This window comes from Macaca nemestrina, chromosome 12 (genome assembly GCF_043159975.1).
Source record: "Macaca nemestrina isolate mMacNem1 chromosome 12, mMacNem.hap1, whole genome shotgun sequence".
Lineage (NCBI taxonomy): Eukaryota > Metazoa > Chordata > Mammalia > Primates > Cercopithecidae > Macaca > Macaca nemestrina.
The window spans coordinates 15,619,786-15,639,368 of record NC_092136.1 but is presented as its reverse complement, the minus strand read 5'-3'; the positions used below and the strand labels follow the sequence as shown (position 1 = coordinate 15,639,368).

Here is a 19,583-nt window from a genome sequence, read left to right as displayed (position 1 = left end):
ATCTGGGAGAGAGTATGTCTTTTAATGCCATTCTTGTTTCCTGAGTCTTCAGTGACACATGTTTACCTGTAGGAATGTTTCACTTTTTAGTTCTTTTAAAGACCTTTTGTTACTCGCTTGCTCTTACTCAAACCAGAAGTTAAAGTGGCTTGCATAAGTGTCAGAGGTAACCACTTGAATCCAGAGTTTCTGGTTCTTTCTCTTTTGTCAAGTGGTTTAGAATTATCTAGGATCTTTAATGGTAGATTTAAGACTTTGGAGTTCTTTTGGGATAGAATGTGGAAACCAGCCTTTGAAAATTTGGCATAGGCCGGGCGCGGTGGCTCAAGCCTGTAATCCCAGCACTTTGGGAGGCCGAGACGGGCGGATCACGAGGTCAGGAGATCGAGACCATCCTGGCTAACACGGTGAAACCCCGTCTCTACTAAAAAATACAAAAAACTAGCCGGGCGCGGTGGCGGGCGCCTGTAGTCCCAACTACTCGGGAGGCTGAGGCAGGAGAATGGTGTGAACCCGGGAGGCGGAGCTTGCAGTGAGCTGAGATCTGGCCACTGCACTCCAGCCTGGGCGACAGAGCGAGACTCCGTCTCAAAAAAAAAAAAAAAAAAAAAAAAAAAAAAAAAAAAAAAAAGAAAATTTGGCATAGCTCTCTGTTCCCTGAAGGCCATCTAAGATGTTTTAAACTTAATTGGGTTCTCCAATCTGCAGTGTACAGAGGGATATCCTACATTGTAGCAACTCAGGATTCCAGAGAAGATGGTGCTGGCAAGTTAGACAGTTCTTCCTTCTAGGTTCTGAGTCTGCAGTACAGGAGTTAGGACTGTGCCATTGCAGCCATCCTTATATTTAGATTCATGCTTTCAAAGAGCCTCTAATCTAGACTGAATAATGATCTGAGCTGTCTGGTGAGCAGTAAAACTGGCCCAAATAATGTATTTTATAACCAGTGCCCTTTTAGCAAGAAGGTCAGTGGGTTGTTAGGGATAGGCCACTACAGTGGTTCACAACAGGCGTTAAGAGTCTATGAGGGTTTTTTTATATTTATTTATTTATTTTTTAGACGGAGTCTTACTCTGTTGCTCAGGCTGGAGTGCAGTGGCAGGATCTTGGCTCACTACAACCTCTGCCTCCCAGGTTCAAGTGATTCTCGTGCCTCAGCCTCCTGAGTAGCTGGAATTACAGGCGTGTGCCACCATACCTGTCTAATTTTTGTATTTTTAGTAGAGGTGGGGTTTTGCCATGTTGGCCAGGCTGGTCTCGAACTCCTGACCTCAGGTGATCTGCCTGCCTCAGCCTCCCAAAGTGCTGGGATTACAGGTGTGAGCCACACCGCTCCCAGCCTATGAGGGTTTTTTTTTTTTTTTTTAAACATGAATTCCCAGACTTCCCTGTAGAAACTGACGTAGAGGGGGGATTTAATTTTTTTCAAAAAACTCCCTAGGTGATTCTGATCATTCACGATTCAGGATCACAAAACCTGAATGTTTGAATTAAGCTATATGTATATGTTATTTCTCAGGTGGATGGTTATTTAGTTAGGGTGAGAAGTAGAGCCAGGCATGGTGGCCTGTGCCTTTCATCCCAGCTACTTAGGAAGCTAAAGAGGGAGGATCACTTGAGTCCAGGAGTTTGACACCAGCTTAGGCAATATAGGGCGACCCCGTCTCAAAAAAAAAAAAAAAAAAAGTATAGAACATGGTTTATTGTAGTAGACATGACGAGAAAGTCGTTAATTTGAAGTGAAGTGATTTACCTCTGTGTCCTGTGTTGTTTTGGAATTAAAGATGTTACCTCTTGATTTGGGGGTTATGCTAACACTTAGCATGGTATGGAGGACTGGCCTTTTGGGAGGAAGAGAAACCTTTAGACGGTATCTGTGGTTTTAAATTGTGGAACAAATTCAGGAGAGGATGTTAGCATTGAAACTTAGCTGGACAATTTGTTTAAAACTGGACAGGAAGGGCCAATGTTACTTCCTGTCTGAAAAGGAAGTGCTGGCTTCCTTCCCTTCCTCCTTGGTTAACTCTGGCCAACTTGGAATATGGGTGGGGGAGGGGCTGGTCATGTTAGTAATCGTGTTACCACTAATGTTTGTGTATAGCCGCTTAAGGTTTACTCTTTTCCTCACTCGAAACACATAGATGGGTGCTGGGTGTACCCCTGTCTCCTTGTTCTTATATGGGAGCCCCGTACTAGGTTTGGATTTAGTCTGGGAAGCCTAATCTCTCCGATGTTACTTTTACATTCAACCTTATATACACCTCCCTTGTATTTTCTGACATTTGAAAATAGACCAAGGAGTTGGAGGGAAGAAACTGAAACTCATTTGACACAGAGCGGGGTAAGTTGTGGAAAGGAGAACATAATTGGGCAGAGGGGAGTGGATGACAGAGGTTTCTTATTTTTGAATTGAGCCAAGAAAGCATTCCTTTAAGTGGGGCCAGTTGGCACTCCTACTGCTATTTTAGTCCAGGCTTCTCCTTCCTACTGACCAGTCAATTGTATTAAGTGTTTGATGTGAGTTTGAACTGAGGTCTCAGGAGGGGAGGGAGCGAGTGAGGGAGGGTGGTGGTGGAAACAGCTGGTGCCTTCATCAAGCTATCTCAATTACTCTTCTTTTCAGAGTGTTTGGGGGTGGGGGTTGGTGGCACAGGAATTGGATGCGTGTTAGCAGAGTCTCAGCAACTCTTATGTAGTGGGTTTGAATTCTCAGGCACTCTTAATGCTATGTGGGATGTTGGCTAGTTGGAATGTAGCTAAACCTTTCCCAGTCACATTCTTTCTTCTGCCTCCCCTCCCTGTAATTCTTTCAGTGTTGGGCCTGCTTTGGAGAGAGAGGGGTGTGGGAAGTTAGACAACAAAACAGATTCATCCTTCCTACCCGCTGAGTATTCAGCTTACATCTTGGGCCCTCCAGAGGCTTTCTTCGCATCCCTTCATTATTCCTTTAGTTGGGGTTTCTAAATATGTCTGCAAAGAGCCTAAATACAATTAGAACTGGGACCTCTGGTGAAGTTAAGTTGAATTGTAATTGGTTGGCTATACTTGTCTTCTTCCCTCCCTCACACCCCAGGATTACTATATTTCTGAGTCAGCACTCCTTTTCTGTCTCACCTGCTCAATTTGATGCAGAGAACTTGCCAAGCATCCTTTTGGATTAGCAGCATTGATGTGGGTGTGTTCAGTTCTCTGCCTGGGTGTGTCTTTTACAACTTTTTTTTTGGTATCTAAGAAAACTCTCCTCTACTAAAAGCTACTATTTTTATCTGCTTTAGTATATCTACTTCACACTGTGGTACTTAATTAAGTCTGATTATTTGGCCTGGGCTATGCATGAGGAAGAATTGGGTAAGAATACTAACTGTCATAACTAATTGTTCAGTATTCTTGAGAGATAAAGGGAGTTAGTCTGATTCCATGCCAAGTAAGAGATTGTTAACTTTTTTGTGTGTATGCTTCAGTGATAGAGTTTGTAATGGCTGGGCTCTGCTGCTGAAGTTCCATAGTGTTGCTCAATATTCTTTTCTATCCCACCCTAGAATGGCTATTGTGTATATTACTGCCCTACCCTTGCCACCTGGTCATACCAGATCCAGATAAGGACTAAATCCTTTTTTTTTTTTGGTCACCCAGGCTGGAGTGTAGTGGCATGAACTCAGCTCACTGCAACCTCTGCCTCCTAGGCTCAAGTGATTCCCCTGCCTTAGCCACCTGAAGTAGCTGGGATTACAGGTGTGCACCACCATGCCCAGCTAATTTTTTTATTTTTAGTAGAGATGGGGTTTCACTATGTTGGCCAGCCTGGTCTTGAACTCCTGACCTCCAGTGGTTTGCCTGCCTCAGCCTCCCAAAGTGCTGGGATTACGACAGGCTTGAGCCACCGTGCCTGGCCAAGGACTAAATCCTTCTAAGTTGTCTGTTTTAGACTTAGTTCTTTTGTATCATGTGCTGCTTTAGACGAGGGTTCGGCCCAGACTAATTCTAGCAGATCTAAGAAGATGAAAGAAATATAAGAAAAATAAAGGAAGAAGAAAAGATGAGAAGTGATAGCATACTACTAGTTAGTTCCTGGTATGTCCCTCTGGTTGGAGGACTCTGCTGAGCATCGTGCTATTTTTATGCAAAGGGAATTGAGCCCTTTGGGCAGAGGGTGTTGCTTCTTTGGATTTCAAGAATCTCTAGCTTTTTTTTTTTTTTTTTTTTTTTTTGTGAGACGGAGTCTCTCTCTGTTGCCCAGGCTGGAGTGCAGTGGCGCGATCTCGGCTCACTGCAAGCTCTGCCTCCCGGGTTCACACCATTCTCCTGCCTCAGCCTCCCGAGTAGCTGGGACTACAGGCGCCCACCGCCACGCCCGGCTAATTTTTTGCATTTTTAGTAGAGACGAGGTTTCACCGTGTTAGCCAGGATGGTCTCGATCTCCTGACCTCGTGATCCGCCCATCTCGGCCTCCCAAAGTGCTGGGATTACAGGCGTGAGCCACCGCGCCCGGCCAAGAATCTCTAGCTTATAGAGCTTAACCTCTGTCTTCGTTTTTGCTTCTGTGACTTAGGGCTAATTTCCAATGGGTTGTACAAGATAATAGAAAAGTCTATCATTTATCTAATTCTTGGAGTTAGTGGAGGACCCTTATTAGGAGAGGAGGCTTTCTTTTCTGACTAGGCTCCAAATTTACAGCCCCTGACCCACTTCAGGGGGTTGTGAGCAGGAAAAGCTGATGTTGCTGTCTTGACCTCTTTGCTGCCAGTATTTGGCTTCTGTGCAATTCCTAGTGGTTGTCCTCTCATTCTCTAGGGAAATGGGGAACTTTGCTCCCAGCACCTGATTAAACTGCCTCTTTGTAGGGTGGAGTCCGCTGCCTTTGTTTGTTCTCTGTGGAGCCTGTCTTAGTAATCAACTCTATGCTTGTAGGGAAAAAGTTTGAAAGGCTGAAAACAGAGGTGGATGATAGGGAAGGTGAAGTTCCTAAAGTAGTTCTCCAAATGGGAATATTCCATTCACTGAATCCAGGTTGGTAATCAAATTGCCATAATGAGATGTGTCACATGTAGCTGAGCTGAATTAACAGCAGCAGTAGCTTTAGAATCCCTAATGCAGTGCCTCCAAAGTGAAGAAACTTGCCAAGTAGGAATCTTAAAAATTCCCTCACCCCCTCCAAACTCTTAGATCCACACACAGTATCTTTCTGCTGATTCTTGAAGGCCTGAGCTTTGTCCTACGTAGTGTTGGCTTGGGGCAGAGAGGAGGGTTGTTTTCCCTGAACATGATAAGGGGCTGAGCAGGGCAAAGTGGGGGCTCTGGCCCGTGATTGGTAGACAGGATGCCCTGGAATGCGGTTGGCCTGAAGCCCAGAATCCAGCACTTTGTATTTGTTTGTTTCTGGGAGACTGTGGTCTGGTGCTACTGTGACAGGAAGTGAGAAAGCTGGGAGTGGGGGAACAGAGAGGGTCGATGTCTTTGTGGTTCTCCTGTGAAATCTCTTTGTCCCTGGAGAGCAGCTCTGCTGCAGAGCTCTGCCGAGAAGAGAGCAGCCTTTGTGTGTCTAATGGGTCTCCGAGCATCTAGCTACTCCGAGGGATTAGGGAGTGTGAATTCTGACTGTGGCCTTTTGCGTTTTAGCACTTGAGTTATATAAATGGCCTCGATCTCTTAGCACTGGGAAGCTTACTGAGTTTTGTGTGTGCTGCTATTTTTTGTGGATCTCTAAGATTTAATTAAGAAAGGAATTCTAGAAGGAAATAGACGTTAAGGAATGTTCATTTGCTGTGTATATTGCAGGTACCTTGTTGGGCTTAAAAGGGACAGAAAGAAACAGGTAATGCTGAGGTCCTTTACATTTTAGGTCTCATCCTTCCAATTGGCACCCTACTACATACAGATCAGGAGAAACCTACCTACTTAGTATTAAGAGTTACTAGCAATTCCCTAATGTTTGAACATGACTAGACAATGGTTGGTAGTTTCCTAGGATTTTTCTTCCCTATGTCTAGACTGAAATAGCACCTGCAATACCCTCTCTCTTCCTTCCCTCTTTTCTCCCTTGTTTTGTGTTTTCCCTGCCTTCCATTCCAGCTGTGAAACAGGCATCTTTTCTCACTTTGTGGATTGGGTGGCTGAGTCCTTAACTTTGAGCCAAGCTGGCTGGTTCCTGAGCACACACACAAACCCGCCTTTGATTGTCCAGGAGGACAGCTGCCCTAGAGGCAGATTGCTAACATGCCACTAGAACAATCCTTCTTCTCTGTTCTTATGCTGGCTAGCACAATCTTTACTGCCTCTAGTTCCTTCTGTTTCCCACCCCAGCTCTGATCTTTGCTTTTGGCTTAGTGAGATGTCACATTAAAAATGAGAGTAGGGATATTTGTGATTGAATTTTTTTTCTTGTGGTAGGGTTGAGGGGGTGATCAGAGAATGTGACATGTAGCCAGCTTTCTAGAGCAGGCTTGCCAGTGGTAAGGTAGGTGATTTTTACAGAGTAGTGCCTCTTTTGTTCTTAGCACCTTTCCTCCCAAGTACTAGGTCCTTATAAAAGGGGAGATAAATCTGAGGTAGACTGCAAGCTACTCTTCTCAAATTGAGTAAGGTTTTGTTCTTTGAAGTTAAGGTAAGACCCAAAAGTCTAGCTGGTTCCATTCCACCTTCTCTTGCCTCCTTCCCCTCTCCGTAAAAAAATGTTAACTTTGGGTTAACTTCTCAATTGGAACTAGAATGTCATTTAAAAAAAAATTTTTTTTGGAGACAGGGTCTTACTCTGTCACCCAGGCTGGAGTACAGTGGCGCAATCTCGGCTGACTGCAGCCTAGAACCCCCAGGCTCAAGTGATTCTCCCCCCTCAGCCTCCCGAGTAACTGGAACTACAGGCACATGCCACTACACCCGGCTAATTTTTTTGTATTTTTTGTAGAGATGGTATCTTGCCATTTTGCCCAGGCTGGTCTCGAACTCCTGAGCTCAAGCCGTCTGCCCGCCTCAGCCTCCCAAAGTGCTGGGATTACAGGCTTGAGCCACCTCGCCTGGCCTTAAGAATGACTTTTAACCACAGGAAGCATAGAAAATTCATACTCTTTCCACTTTATCAAGAAGGAACATGGACTTGGAATAAAATAGGAGTTTCCACTACTTACTACTAGTTGATGAACTTGGGCAAGATACTAAATACTTGTGATATACAGGTAGTATGCTTATTTATAAAAAGAGGCCATTACCTCAGCAGGTGTTGAAAGGATTATATGATAACTTCAAGGGGAAGAGCAATAATACACAACTTTTCTTCCCCTTCAAAGTAGGATTTTCTTCTTTCAGATAAGGAGAAACATTTCCTCCTGCTATCTGTCCTAAAGCTGAGAAAGGACCTTAACACTTCTGATTGATTCATTTATAGATTGACATGTTCTGTCTCCCTGTTGCTTGTCTCAAAAAGAAGACATACTCCAAACTTGATGAAAAGAGTGCCTTATTGGTCTTTTCAGGATTTTGAGAAATTGGGACTGTAAATATGGCTCAATTACATGCTTCCACCTTTTCCAAGTTACTTTCAAATGATGGGCAAAGAGGTGGGGGAATGCCATAGATTGAAAGTTAGGAAGTTTGGTGAGAAGCTGCTATTTTGTTTGTTTGTTTGTTTCTTTCTTTTTTGAGACGGAGTTTTGCTCTTGTTGCCCAGGCTGGAGTGCAATGGCACAATCTCTGCTCACTGCAACCTCCACCTCCTGGGTTCAAGCGATTCTCCTGCCTCAGCCTCCCGGGTAGCTAGGATTACAGGCACCCACCACCACGCCAGGCTAATTTTTGTATTTTCAGTAGAGACAGGGTTTCGCCATGTTGACCAGGCTAGTCTCAAACTCCTGACCTGGTGATCCGCCCGCCTCGGCCTCCCAAAGTGCTGGGATTACAGGCCTGAGCCACCGCGCCCGGCTGAGAAGCTGCTATTTAAAAAAGGAATGTGAGCTCAAACACTTGGGTGACCCCTAGTAAATTCTAAGGTTAAGCTTTTCCACAAATATATATATTTTTTCCCTAGCCTAGGGTATGGAAGGGTATAAGGTGTCTTAGTTAATTTTAGGATTTCTCTTTTATGACATGAGACCTAAACAATACCTTTGCATTTCAATTAGGTTTTTTCTTATTTTTCATAGTGTACCTGATCTTTCTCCTCTTGTAGGAAGGAGAAAGGGATTTGGCTTCTCCCCTTCCTTTAGTCTAACACTTTGCTCTGTTTTTTTGCCACTCCCTCTTATCTTTGTTTCCTTATCGGCCTCTCCCTAAAGCCCTGCTTTCTCCTTTTAAGGCTAGGTGCCTTTGGCAAGGTTGCACAGGGATCCAGGTAAGTAACTCAGTCTCTTCTCAGGATAAGAGAAAACTCAATGTTAACTGTCCCAGTGGAGGGCCTTGGAGAGGCATGTGGATAATGGGGGAGGAGAAGGAGGCGGCCTGGCCTGAGAGATCAAGACTTGTTAGACCAGTCCTGTGTGTGCGTCATGCATGCTCCATAGAGAAGCAGGTTTTGTTTCTTTCTGTACCCTTTCAGTCCTGGGCCCCCTCACTAGCTGAGAGCCACACCCTTCCTTGGCTTTAAAGCCAGCCCAGCGCTAAGCCATTTAATATGTTATGGTTTAGGGGGGGTTCTCAGAATACTTGGGAGGGGTAAAGAGAAAGAGAAGAATGTTTTATTTGGTCTCAGAATTTAGGAGGTCATGATAGTGGAGGTGAATTTTTTTTTAAAGTTACAGTAAAAACTTTGAATGTTGACAGGTAGCTTTGAGTAAGGATTATAAGACTAAAGGGAGTTTAAGGTACCCTGGTGATGTATAGAGGTTGTCAGCTCAAATTCCTTTTAACAAGGAGTATTAAAAAAAAGTTTATATCTTTGTTTTTTAAAAAATTCTTTTCTCTGACATTCCAATCAGAGAGAATGCATCCCTCTTTCCTAAGAGGAGGGTGGTTTGCCCAGAGCCTGCCTTAATTCATGAGAGAGATTCCTGGTGGACACCTAGTTTTTCCTCATGAAAATAAGACTTCTTTTGTCAGTCTTTTACCCTCTTTTAAAAGAAAATCCTTAACCAAATTAAATTTAACAGCGTTTAATTGAGCAAAGAACAATTCATGCATTGGGGAGCCTTCTGAGCCAGAGTAGGCTCAGAGACTCCAGCGCAGTCATGTGGTAGAAGATTTATGGACAGAAAAAGGAAAATGATGAACAGAAAATGGAAGCGAGGTATGGAAACGGCTGAAATGGTTATGGCTCGGCTGGCAGTTGCTTTATTTGTTCATGGTTTGAACAGTTGGCCCGCCTTTGATTGGCCAAAACTCAGTGATTGGCACAAGAGTAGGTTACAGTCTATTTCTACCACCATTTAGGTTATAGTTCATTATGTACAGAGAAATCTTTAGGCCAAACTTAAAATATGTAAGGAGGCAGCTTTAGGCTAAACTTGATTTAACACTTCTAAATGGAGAAGTTGGGCCTAGCAGGAAGCAGATCCATGAGGAAGCATAGAAACAGTGAACACTAGGAGAAGGCCATATCCAGAATAATACAGGTTTTGTGACTTGAGTAGTGCTCAGTTGAGATTGTAAAGTGAGCACAGTCCTTTTAATCTTAATGCAAATCAGCTTAAGGGACTTGGAATTAACAGAAGGTGAGTCTTCCCAGTGAAGTGAAAAATACTAGAACTGTTCTGACTGAGCATGAAGGTGGAACATGGCGGGGCATGGTGGCTCACACCTGTAATCCCAGCACTTTGGGTGGCTGAGGCTGGCAGATCACTTGAGGTCAGGAGTTCAAGACCAGCCTGGCCAACGTGGTAAAACTGTGTCTCTACTAAAAATACAAAAATTAGCCGGGCGCAGTGGCACATGCCTATAGTCCCAGCTACTTGGAAGGCTGAGGCAGGAGAATCACTTGAACCTGGGAGGTGGAGGTTGCAGTGAGCCGAGATCACGGCATTGTACCTGGGCGACAGGGCAAGACTCCATCGCAAAAAAAAAAAAAAAAAAAGGTGGAACATCAAGTGAAGGTAGGGTGGGGTACTTCGACTTTGGACTCTGGTACAAGCACTGATAAGAAGCCATAGAAAATCTTGACAAAATATATTTCTTTGATTTAGAAACAAAATGGCAATTTTCTTTGTTTGTGGTTGAACCGGAGTAATGTCTTCAAATTTGGGGTCAGGTGCCAGTTAAGGCAAATAAATGCCTTTTAGGTATCTGGAGGGCCCCTTTCTGGCTTGAATGTTATGTAATACAGTTCTGTAGTGTTACAGGTGCTATGTTTTGTTGATTTAGTATTCTGTAGTAGGAGGCTCGGTATGGTATTTATTTATTTACTTATTTATTTTTGAGACCGGGTCGCCCAGGTGGCAATGTAGTGATTGTGGCTCACTGCGGTCTGGACCTCCTAGACTCAAGCAATACTCCCACCTCAGCCTCCTGAGTAGCTGGGACTACAGTGTGCACCACCACGCCCAGCTAATTTTTGTAATTTTTTTGTAGAGGCGGGGTTTCGCCATGTTGCCCAGGCCGGTCTTTAAACTCCTGGGCTCAAGTGATCTGCCCACCTTGGCCTCCCAAAGTGCTGGGATTACAGGTGTGAGCCACTGCACCCAGCCCAATGTGCTTTTGAAAAAAGCCATTTGCAGTCCCTAGAATGGCTGGGCACAGTGGCGCATGCCAGTAATCCCTGCACTTTGGGAGGCCAAGGTGGGATTGCTTGAGCCCACGAGGTATATGCTGTAGTGAGCTGTGATCACACCACTGCACTCTAGTCAGGGCAACAAGAGCGAGACCCTGTCTCAAAAAAAAAAAAAATTTCCTAGAATGACATGGAAGTGGAGTTTTGCCTGTCATTGTTTTTAGAGGGAGAGCATAAGTATGTGACATTCGTTTTGTTGTTGTTGTTGTTTTTGAGACAGAGTCTCACTCTGTCGTCCAGGCTGGAGTACAGTGGCGCAATCTCGGCGCACTGAAACCTCTGCCTCCTGAGTTGAAGCAATTCTCCTGCCTCAGCCTCCTGAGTAGCTGGGATTACAGGTGTGTGCCAACATGCCCGGCTAATTTTTTTGTATTTTAAGTAGAGATGGGGTTTCACCATGTTGACCAGGCTGGGTTTGAACTCCCAACCTCAAGTGATCCTCCCATCTTGGTCTCCTAAAGTGCTGTGATTGCAGGTATGAGCCGTGGTGCCCGGCCGTGACATTGGTTTTGATTTTATAATGAATAAATAGGAAGATAGGAGGAGAGTTGCCTTTGAGACTGGCTGCCGGAGACAAAATTATTTTTGCAAAAACACAAAGATTGGTGAACTTTAGAGTTCACACAGGCTATGGTTTTATATATATTAGTTCATTAAAACTAAACCATGAAGAGTAATAAAAATGGAAGCTTACAGGGGTTATAACTTTTCCAAGGTCTCCTAGCTAGTTTTTGGAGGAGCCAGGACTTGGACTCCCAGTCTTTTGACCCCTAATCTGGAGTTTTATTTTGTTTTTCCCTCTAAAAGTGAATAATTCCTGTAGTTTTCAGGTCTGCTGCAAATGGAAGAGGGGATCCTGGGGAGGCTGGTTTACAAACTTCAAAAACTCTACCAACCACACCCAAGCTCGAGTTCCTGTAGTAGTAACAATATTACTGGCTTTCTGTGTGTCAAGACATTTTTCTAAGCACTTTACATGAAATGCCTCATTTAATCTTCACAACCACCCTATGTATTTTTATTCCTCCATTTTACAGAAAAGAAAGCTGCAGTTTCGAGTGGTTGATACTTTGCCCAAAGTCATATAGCTAAAAGTGATAGATCTTATACTTAAACCCAGGCAGATAACAAAGCCTATACGCTTAACCCCTTAAGAATCATAATTCCAATTTGTATTTCTTTAGCCAGTTTACAGTAGAAGAAATCATTCCAGGGACTGTGCTGTTGGTAGGTGATTTTTTGTGGGGGTACTGAGTCTTGCTCTGTCACCCAGGCTGATGTGCAGTGGCATGATCTGGGCTCACTGCAACTTCCGCCTCCTGGGTTCAAGTGATTCTCCTGCCTCAGCCTCCTGTGTAGCTGGGATTACAGGTACGCACCACCACGCCTGGCTAATTTTTGTATTTTTAGTAGAGGTGGGGTTTCACCATGTTGGTCACGCTGGTCTCAAACCCCTGACCTTGTGATCTGCTCACCTCGGCCTCCCAAAGTGCTGGGATTACAGACATGAGCCACTGCGCCCAGCCGGTAAGTGATTTTTTTTTTTTTTAACCTCCTATCTGGTTAGCATTGTCTAGTTGTTTGGTCCTTCTGGGTATTTGATTTAATTTAACTTATTTTGGTTTGGAGTGCTTACAGAAGAGACTGAGTTTTTATCATTATCATTGCTTGGATGAAGGATCTTTACTATGGACTATGGACTCTGGATAATAGCAGGAATATCTTTCTAGTGTGAGTGGGATCCGGTAATGTAGGACTTACGGCTTATTAAGAGTAAAACTAGGTATTCTCAGAAAATCTAGTCTTTTTTTTTTTTTTTTTTTTGAGACGGAGTCTCGCTCTGTAGCCCAGGCTGGAGTGCAGTGGCCGGATCTCAGCTCACTGCAAGCTCCGCCTCCCGGGTTCACGCCATTCTCCGGCCTCAGCCTCCCGAGTAGCTGGGACTACAGGCGCTGCCACCTCGCCCGGCTATTTTTTGTATTTCTTAGTAGAGACGGGGTTTCACCGTGTTAGCCAGGATGGTCTCGATCTCCTGACCTCCTGATCCACCCATCTCGGCCTCCCAAAGTGCTGGAATTACAGGCTTGAGCCACCGCGCCCGGCCAGAAAATCTAGTCTTAAGGGGAAATAACAAGTTTCACTTTATGTCTCCTCAACCCCCTGACTTCAGGAATTCTTTTTTTTTTGTGAGAGCAAATGTAATCTATTTAAATCTAAGTAAGTGGTAGCTGGCTGCGGTGGCTCATGCCTGTAATCCCAGCACTATGGGAGATTGAGGCAGGTGGATCACGAGAGGTCAGGAGATCGAGACCATCCTGGCTGACACGGTGAAACCCCGTCTCCACTAAAAATACAACAAATTAGCCGGCGTAGTGGCACGCGCCTGTAGTCCCAGCTACTAGGGAGGCTGAGGCAGGAGAATCGCCTGAACCTGGGAGGTGGAGGTTGCAGTGAGCTGAGATTGCGCCACAGCACTCCAGCCTGGGCCACTAAGCGAGACTCTGTCTCAAAAAAAAAAAAAAAGTAAGTGGCAAACCTGGAAAGGTATTGGGCTGGACTTGTAATTATGACTCCTGACTGTCTGCCAAAGTCAGCTGAAAGTTTGTAGTGTAATCTGCTTGATGCATATGGCATGGAGAAGAATCTTTTTTTCCTTAAGTCTCCAAGTTATGAGACCATTTACTGTAGCCTGCCTAACAGCTTCATTCTTTCCCCACTCATACATTCTTTTTCCTTCCATTTTTTTTTGTTTTCTCACTTACGTGTAGATATTATGGGTAACTCTTGAGCCTAAAAAAAATAAAGTAGAACCCTTTTCTTTCCCTGTTTTCCTGTGATGGTTAAGAAGAAAGCTCTCAAAGGTTGTAGAGGAGAGGCTCTGGACCATCCAGCTGGTACTGACTGCACTTCTATTTGGACTGGACACCATGGCATAGAAAGAGAAACAGGCTTTGGAATGGCATAGACCTGGGTTTAAATTCAAAATTTGCTATTAACTGTGAGACCTTGGGTAGTTTCTTCACCCGTAAGTCTTATTTGCAGTAAAACTTCCTTAGGGTTGTTGTAAGGATTGCCAAGATAGTAAATGTAAAACATTCAGTAATCATTAGTTTGTTTCACATTCTCTTTCTCCAAGGTAATAAATTGTTAAGGCCTCAAATACAGAATCAAGAACTTATTATGACAGATGTGTAATGATGTGATGACTTCCAAGCACTAGAGCAGTGCCCTTTGTCCCAGAAACACTGGTATAGGTGGGACCTCCTAGTAAATAGATTAGGAGTAGGGAAACCAGCCCATTCACCCCTTAGAACCTAGTTATGTTTTTGATCCAGTTGATTTCATCTACTAGTTCACAAAATAGTTTGAGGCTGAGACGTACTGTGAAGTAATTGGAAGTGTTAAACCAACTTTTGAAACAACTTAATACCTGACATTTGTATATAATGTTGTCTCACCTGATCCTCACAACTCTGAGTTAGACCGGGCTAATTTCCTAACTCCTGGGAAGCAGCAATTTTGTTTTTCTTTTTCCCCAATTTGGTTCCTGGAAACGGGGTAAATGGATTTGGCATCTTACAAGTGAGAACATGACAGGGTTTACTGCCATTGTTGGGTAGTAGTAAAGCCAGAACTGGGACCAGTCTTCTGAATTGTGTTCTATCTCATGGCCTCTGCTTCTGCCCTCTTTCAGGCAGAATATCTCCCCATGCTTTTAGACCTAGGAATCTGATCTTTTTGTTTAATTGTGCTGTCTTCTTTTCCAAATTAGAGCCGGGTGGTCAGCTTTAAGAAGATGGTGGAAGCTAATGTTTCTCCAGATACTGCTTTCTGACCTAGAACCCTGAGCATTTTTCCTATCTCCCTTCCTAACCTTCTTCACTGAATTTAAGTTGCAGGGCCATTTATGGCCATCTGTACACTTTCTCTTTGCAGCAGGGAATGTCACTGAATCCCCCATGGTAGCAGTAATTTGGGCTTTTATTAGCAAAGAAGATTATAGGGTGGATGCTGCTGGAGTGGTAATTGCACTTCAGACCCTGTTGAAATTCAGTAACTGGAAGAGTCTCTTTTTGAGCTCAGAATCCTCTTGGTGTGGAAGGTTCATAGGTCATTGTACATAGTGGATAAGGGCAAGTACTTAAGAAATGGAGATGAAAGGGGAGCCCCGGTGGGTTTTTTTTTTTTTTTTTAAATAAGGGTGCTTATTCAAGAAAGACCTTTGGGTGGCCTACTGGAATGTAGGTTGGGAATATGAGAAAGTGGCAATGGGTTTTAGACTGAAAGGAAGAAGAGTTGATAAGTGATTATGGGAACTCCAAGCTGGGGTAGGAGGAATTTAGGGAAGGGCGACCACGTTCTTTAAACTTAGGGACTGCATTGATTCAGGAGTTTATTGGGCACTTATTAATCAGTTCCTTTGGGTACTCTTGCTTGCTGACTTCTGCATACACTCTAAGGCAAACAGGACCAAGCATTTGTGCTTGGTGGGGCTCTGGGGAGCGTGGGAAAGGGAACTGAAGCAAAAGGCTCAGCCTAGGCTAGTTCCCACATGTCTTCCCCACACAACTTTTGCATTGGTTTCTCAATGTCTTTGTGGGCATGCTGGGACTGGGCTTTGAGGTTTCTGCCTTACGGGTGGGAAGGGAGGGGGAAGGGCATTCCAACAGCAGTTTTTTTCTTTTTCCCCAATTTGGTTGCTGGAAACAGGGTAAATGGATTTTTATGCATATTATAACCTGTTCTGGTTATGTATGGAAATACAAGTAGAGGAACTCACACGACAGTAGAATCCAGGTTTTAATGAAAACAACATCCAAGGCCTAGATATCTGAACACAGCAAGGTCTAAAGGGCACTTGTCTGTCACATTAAGCAATTCCAAGTCATATTTTAAATTACTTCCTTTCATTCCTAATGTTGCCCCTTGCTCTTCTTGTTTCTATGTATTGGGTATATTTTATTTTCCTCTCATTCCCATTTTTCCTTCTAATATTTCTGCAGCTCTCTCCTTCCTGCTTCCTCCTTGCTGTGGTGGCTGGGATGCTTCTTCCATGATTTTTTGAATCTAGACTGGGCTGTTCTCTGTGTTAAACCAATCAGTTGCGACCTTCTCTTAACAGGTGTGTATGGAAATATGTTTATTAAGAATGAAAAATATTTTTAAGAAATATGTATTTTTATTCCTCTCATGTCATAGCAGAAAAAAATCTTTTTAAGTACCTTTTTTCTTTATGGGTTGGTGAGAGGGTGGGAATTGGGGAGAATATTTATTTCAAAACCTGTCTTTCAACATTGTATATTTTGGACTGGCATAAAGTCTCTCATAGCTATAAGACAGAAAAAAACCCATTGAGTCCAACAGAGTATCACTAATGCCTGTTAAACCTCCTGTTTATATAATGATATGGAGAACTCTTCATTTCTATATAACTATATTTTATTGTATAGATAGCACACATAGACCCTTAGATACTTGGATATTTATCCTGAGTTGGAACAAATAAGGGGGTAAAAATATAGTCTATTTAGAACAAGGGTGTCCAATCTTTTGGCTTCCCTGGGCTACACTGAAAGAATTGTCTTGGGCCATACATAATGTACACTAAGAATAGCCAGTGAGCTAAGAAAAAAAAAATCTCATAATGTTTTAAGAAAGTTTGCAAATTTGTGTTGGGCCGCATTCAAAGCTGTCCTGGGCTGCGTGTGTCCCGCAGGCTGTGGGTCGGACAAGCTTGAGTTAGAGCTTTCTGCAGGATTACAGAGATGTAGGAACTTCAGCCATTGACTTGTGGAGGTTAGAATATGAACTACTGTGAGGTGCACTTTCAGAGGTTGAGGCTAATACTTCTCTTCCTACTTCCCAAGGCGGTGAAGTTTCCTTAAGACAGTGCTTTTTTACACAGAGTTTTTTGTGGTTCTATTACTCTGTTGTCTCCATTAGTCAAGGAACACGTTTTGCCATCAATATTATATTTAACAAACTATAGTAGTATAGTTTTGGAAAGTAGAAAGGCCCTTTTATGAATGTATTATTATATTTTGGGAGGCAGAGTCTTGCTCTGTTGCCCAGCTTGGAGTGCAGTGGTGCCATCTCGACTCACTGCAACCTCCGTCTCCTGGGTTCACACAACTCTCATGCCTCAGCTGGGATTACAGGTACCTAGCACCATGCCTGGCTAATTTTTGTATTTTTAGTAGAGATAAGGTTTCCCCATGTTGGCCAGGCTGGTCTTGACCAAGTGAACCTGACTTCAAGTGATCCACCCACCTTGGCCTCTTAAAGTGCTGGGATTACAGGTGTGAACCACCGCGCCCAGCCTACTTTGATTTCTTTTTTTTTTTTTTTCTGAGACGGAGTCTTGCACTGTGTTCCCGGCTGGAGTGCAATGGCGCTATCTTGGCTCACTGCAACCTCTGCCTCCCGGATTCACGCTATTCTCCTGTCTCAGTCTCCCGAGTTGATGGGATGATAGGCGTACACTACACCCGGCTAATTTTTTTTTTTTTTTTTGAGACAGAGTCTTGCTCTGTCACCCAGGCTGGAGTGTAGTAGCGCAATCTCAGCTCACTGTAAGTTCCACCTTCCGGGTTCATGCCATTCTCCTGTCTCAGCCTCCCAAGTATCTGGGACTACAGGCTCCTGCCACCACGCCCGGCTAATTTTTTGTATTTTTAGTAGAGACAGGGTTTCACCGTGTTAGCCAGGATGGTCTCGATCTGCTGACTTCGTGATCCACCCGCCTCGGCCTCCCAAAGTGCTGGGATTACAGGCATGAGCCACCGTGCCCGGCCTTTTTTGGTATTTTTTCAGTAGAGACGGGTTTCACTATGTTGGCCAGACTGGTCTCGAACTTCTGACCTCGTGATCCGCCTGCCTCGGCTTCCCAAAGTGCTGGGATTACAGGCGTGAGCCACAGCGCCTGGCCCTTTCGTTTCTTAATTGGCGTTTTAGTTTAGCATAGTAAATTTTTTTTTAAAATTTGCTGCCACTTCAGCAGTTTTAGTGTTAGATGTGGGAGAGGTTAAGTAAGATCTGTATTGCCCTATTATCTCTAAAAGTGGCTTGTCCCTGCAGAATAGTGAATGCTTGTCTGTACCATGGAGTTACACATTTCACTGAGTTGATACCAGCAGATTTTTTTCAGGGAAAAATAATCCAATCGCATAACTACAGCACCTCACTACATTCTCCCTCTCCTAACAGTGTAGAGACTTAGATTTAATTGCACCGTTCCTTTCAGTAGTTATTTCCGGTGGGATGTTGAAGAGAGCATAGTGGGCAAAGGATGCCGCTTGAACAGACACTGGTGATGGGCTCCCAGGCTTGGTGGTGGCTTGCTTTCTGCACTGCAGTAAAACCACGAGAGGGCATCTTTGGCTCTGGGATTAATAATTCATCTGTCTTCTCTGACCTCTGACCTTTTCTCTCCTTTCTCTTACCCTTTCCCGGTAGTGTGAAGTGAGGGGGTCTCTCTCCCTCCTTCTCCTTCCTCTGTGATTCACCTTCCTTTTTACCCTGCCCTGCGGCGGCTCCGCCCCTTACCTTCATGGACGACTCAGAGGTGGAGTCGACCGCCAGCATCTTGGCCTCTGTGAAGGAACAAGAGGCCCAGTTTGAGAAGCTGACCCGGGCGCTGGAGGAGGAACGGCGCCACGTCTCGGCGCAGCTGGAACGCGTCCGGGTCTCACCACAAGATGCCAACCCACTCATGGCCAACGGCACACTCACCCGCCGGCATCAGGTAACCCCTCTCTCCATCAGACCTGCAGGTAGGACTTTGGCATGATCACAGAGAGGCTATGATCCTTTTTGGGAAGCTACTCTCCTTTTGGTGATGGGCTATCCAGTGCCCGTTCTTCCAGGGATTTTTTTCCAGAGGTGTTAAATGCTGATAAGAGATAAGGAATATTGCTGCTGGACTGAGTTGGGTGGAGTTACTGTCTCTAGAAGCATCCATCTGACTTCTGTTTTGCTGGAGTAGGTTTTTTGGGGTGGGCTACAATTCAAGTAATGGTAGATAGTGTAGTTTGCAGCTGTACTCAAGTTACTTTTCTGATTTTTTTTTCCTTGGTATCAAAAAATCAGGAAAGTAAATGCCCACGTAGTGGTTGGGCATCTTGTGCGCTCAGCTCTAGTTCAGTCTCCCTGAGGGAACAGTCTGTACCCAGGTGTGGCAGTATCCATAAATTGTGTACTCCTGCTCTATATTGTCCTTGTGTGCTCTTTTTGTTGGCTGTGTAAATCATGTGTTGGAGGAAGGGGTCATTGTTAATTCTGTTGGTTAGAGTTGGAGAGGGAGCATCATGCTGCTGTTTAACCCAAATAACCACAGGAGCCAGTGGTCTCTGGGTTGGCTGACTCTGTGATGTGACTTGGGAGAGCTGGTGTTAGGAATAAGAAGTATCTTATGTTTCCTCTGGTTTTTCTAGTCTGACTTTGCTGTGATGTAATCTGTCTGAGGTTTTGTCTGTCTTCCTGTGTGTGTGTGTGTGTGTGCATGTGTGTGTGTGGTAGGCATTGCCTGATAGATTGCATCTTACGAGAGATTTCTGGGTGGGAACCAGAACAGTGCTCATGCCCTTATAGTCCTTTTCATTGAGTAATAATTTATTTATTTATTTATGACAGAGTCTTGCTCTGTCTCCAGGCTGGAGTGCAGTGGTGCAATCTTGGCTCACTGCATCCTCCGCCTCCCAGGTTCAAGCGTTTCTCCTCCCTCAACCTCCCGAGTAGCTGGGACTACAGGCACGTGCCACCACACCCAGCCAATTTTTGTATTTTTAGTAGAAATGGCGTTTCACCATGTTGGCCAGGATGGTCTCGATTTCTTGACCTTGTGATCCGCCTGCCTTGGCCTCCCAAAGTGCTGGGATTACAGGCGTGAGCTACTGCA

General features: G+C 44.3%; 1 protein-coding gene across 20 annotated transcripts in view; it reads left to right on the top strand.

The window, feature by feature from the left end:
• The window catches only part of LOC105496075 (catenin delta 1), a 58,584-nt gene that overhangs the window by 12,297 nt on the left and 26,704 nt on the right, over positions 1 to 19,583 (top strand). For 6 of the 20 annotated variants that reach the window (XM_011766126.2, XM_011766123.2, XM_011766125.2 and 3 more), the window contains exons 2-3: positions 15,691 to 15,809; positions 18,143 to 18,431. The exons of 5 other annotated variants lie outside the window; for them this stretch is intronic. In XM_011766126.2, the coding sequence (XP_011764428.2) occupies positions 18,237 to 18,431 (195 nt within the window). In that variant the 5' untranslated portion in view covers positions 15,691 to 15,809; positions 18,143 to 18,236. Of the gene's footprint in view, positions 1 to 9,950; positions 12,215 to 15,690; positions 15,810 to 18,142; positions 18,432 to 19,583 lie in introns of those variants that run through there. 9 more of the 20 variants (XM_011766119.2, XM_011766116.2, XM_071074574.1 and 6 more) reach the window with 3 other exon arrangements.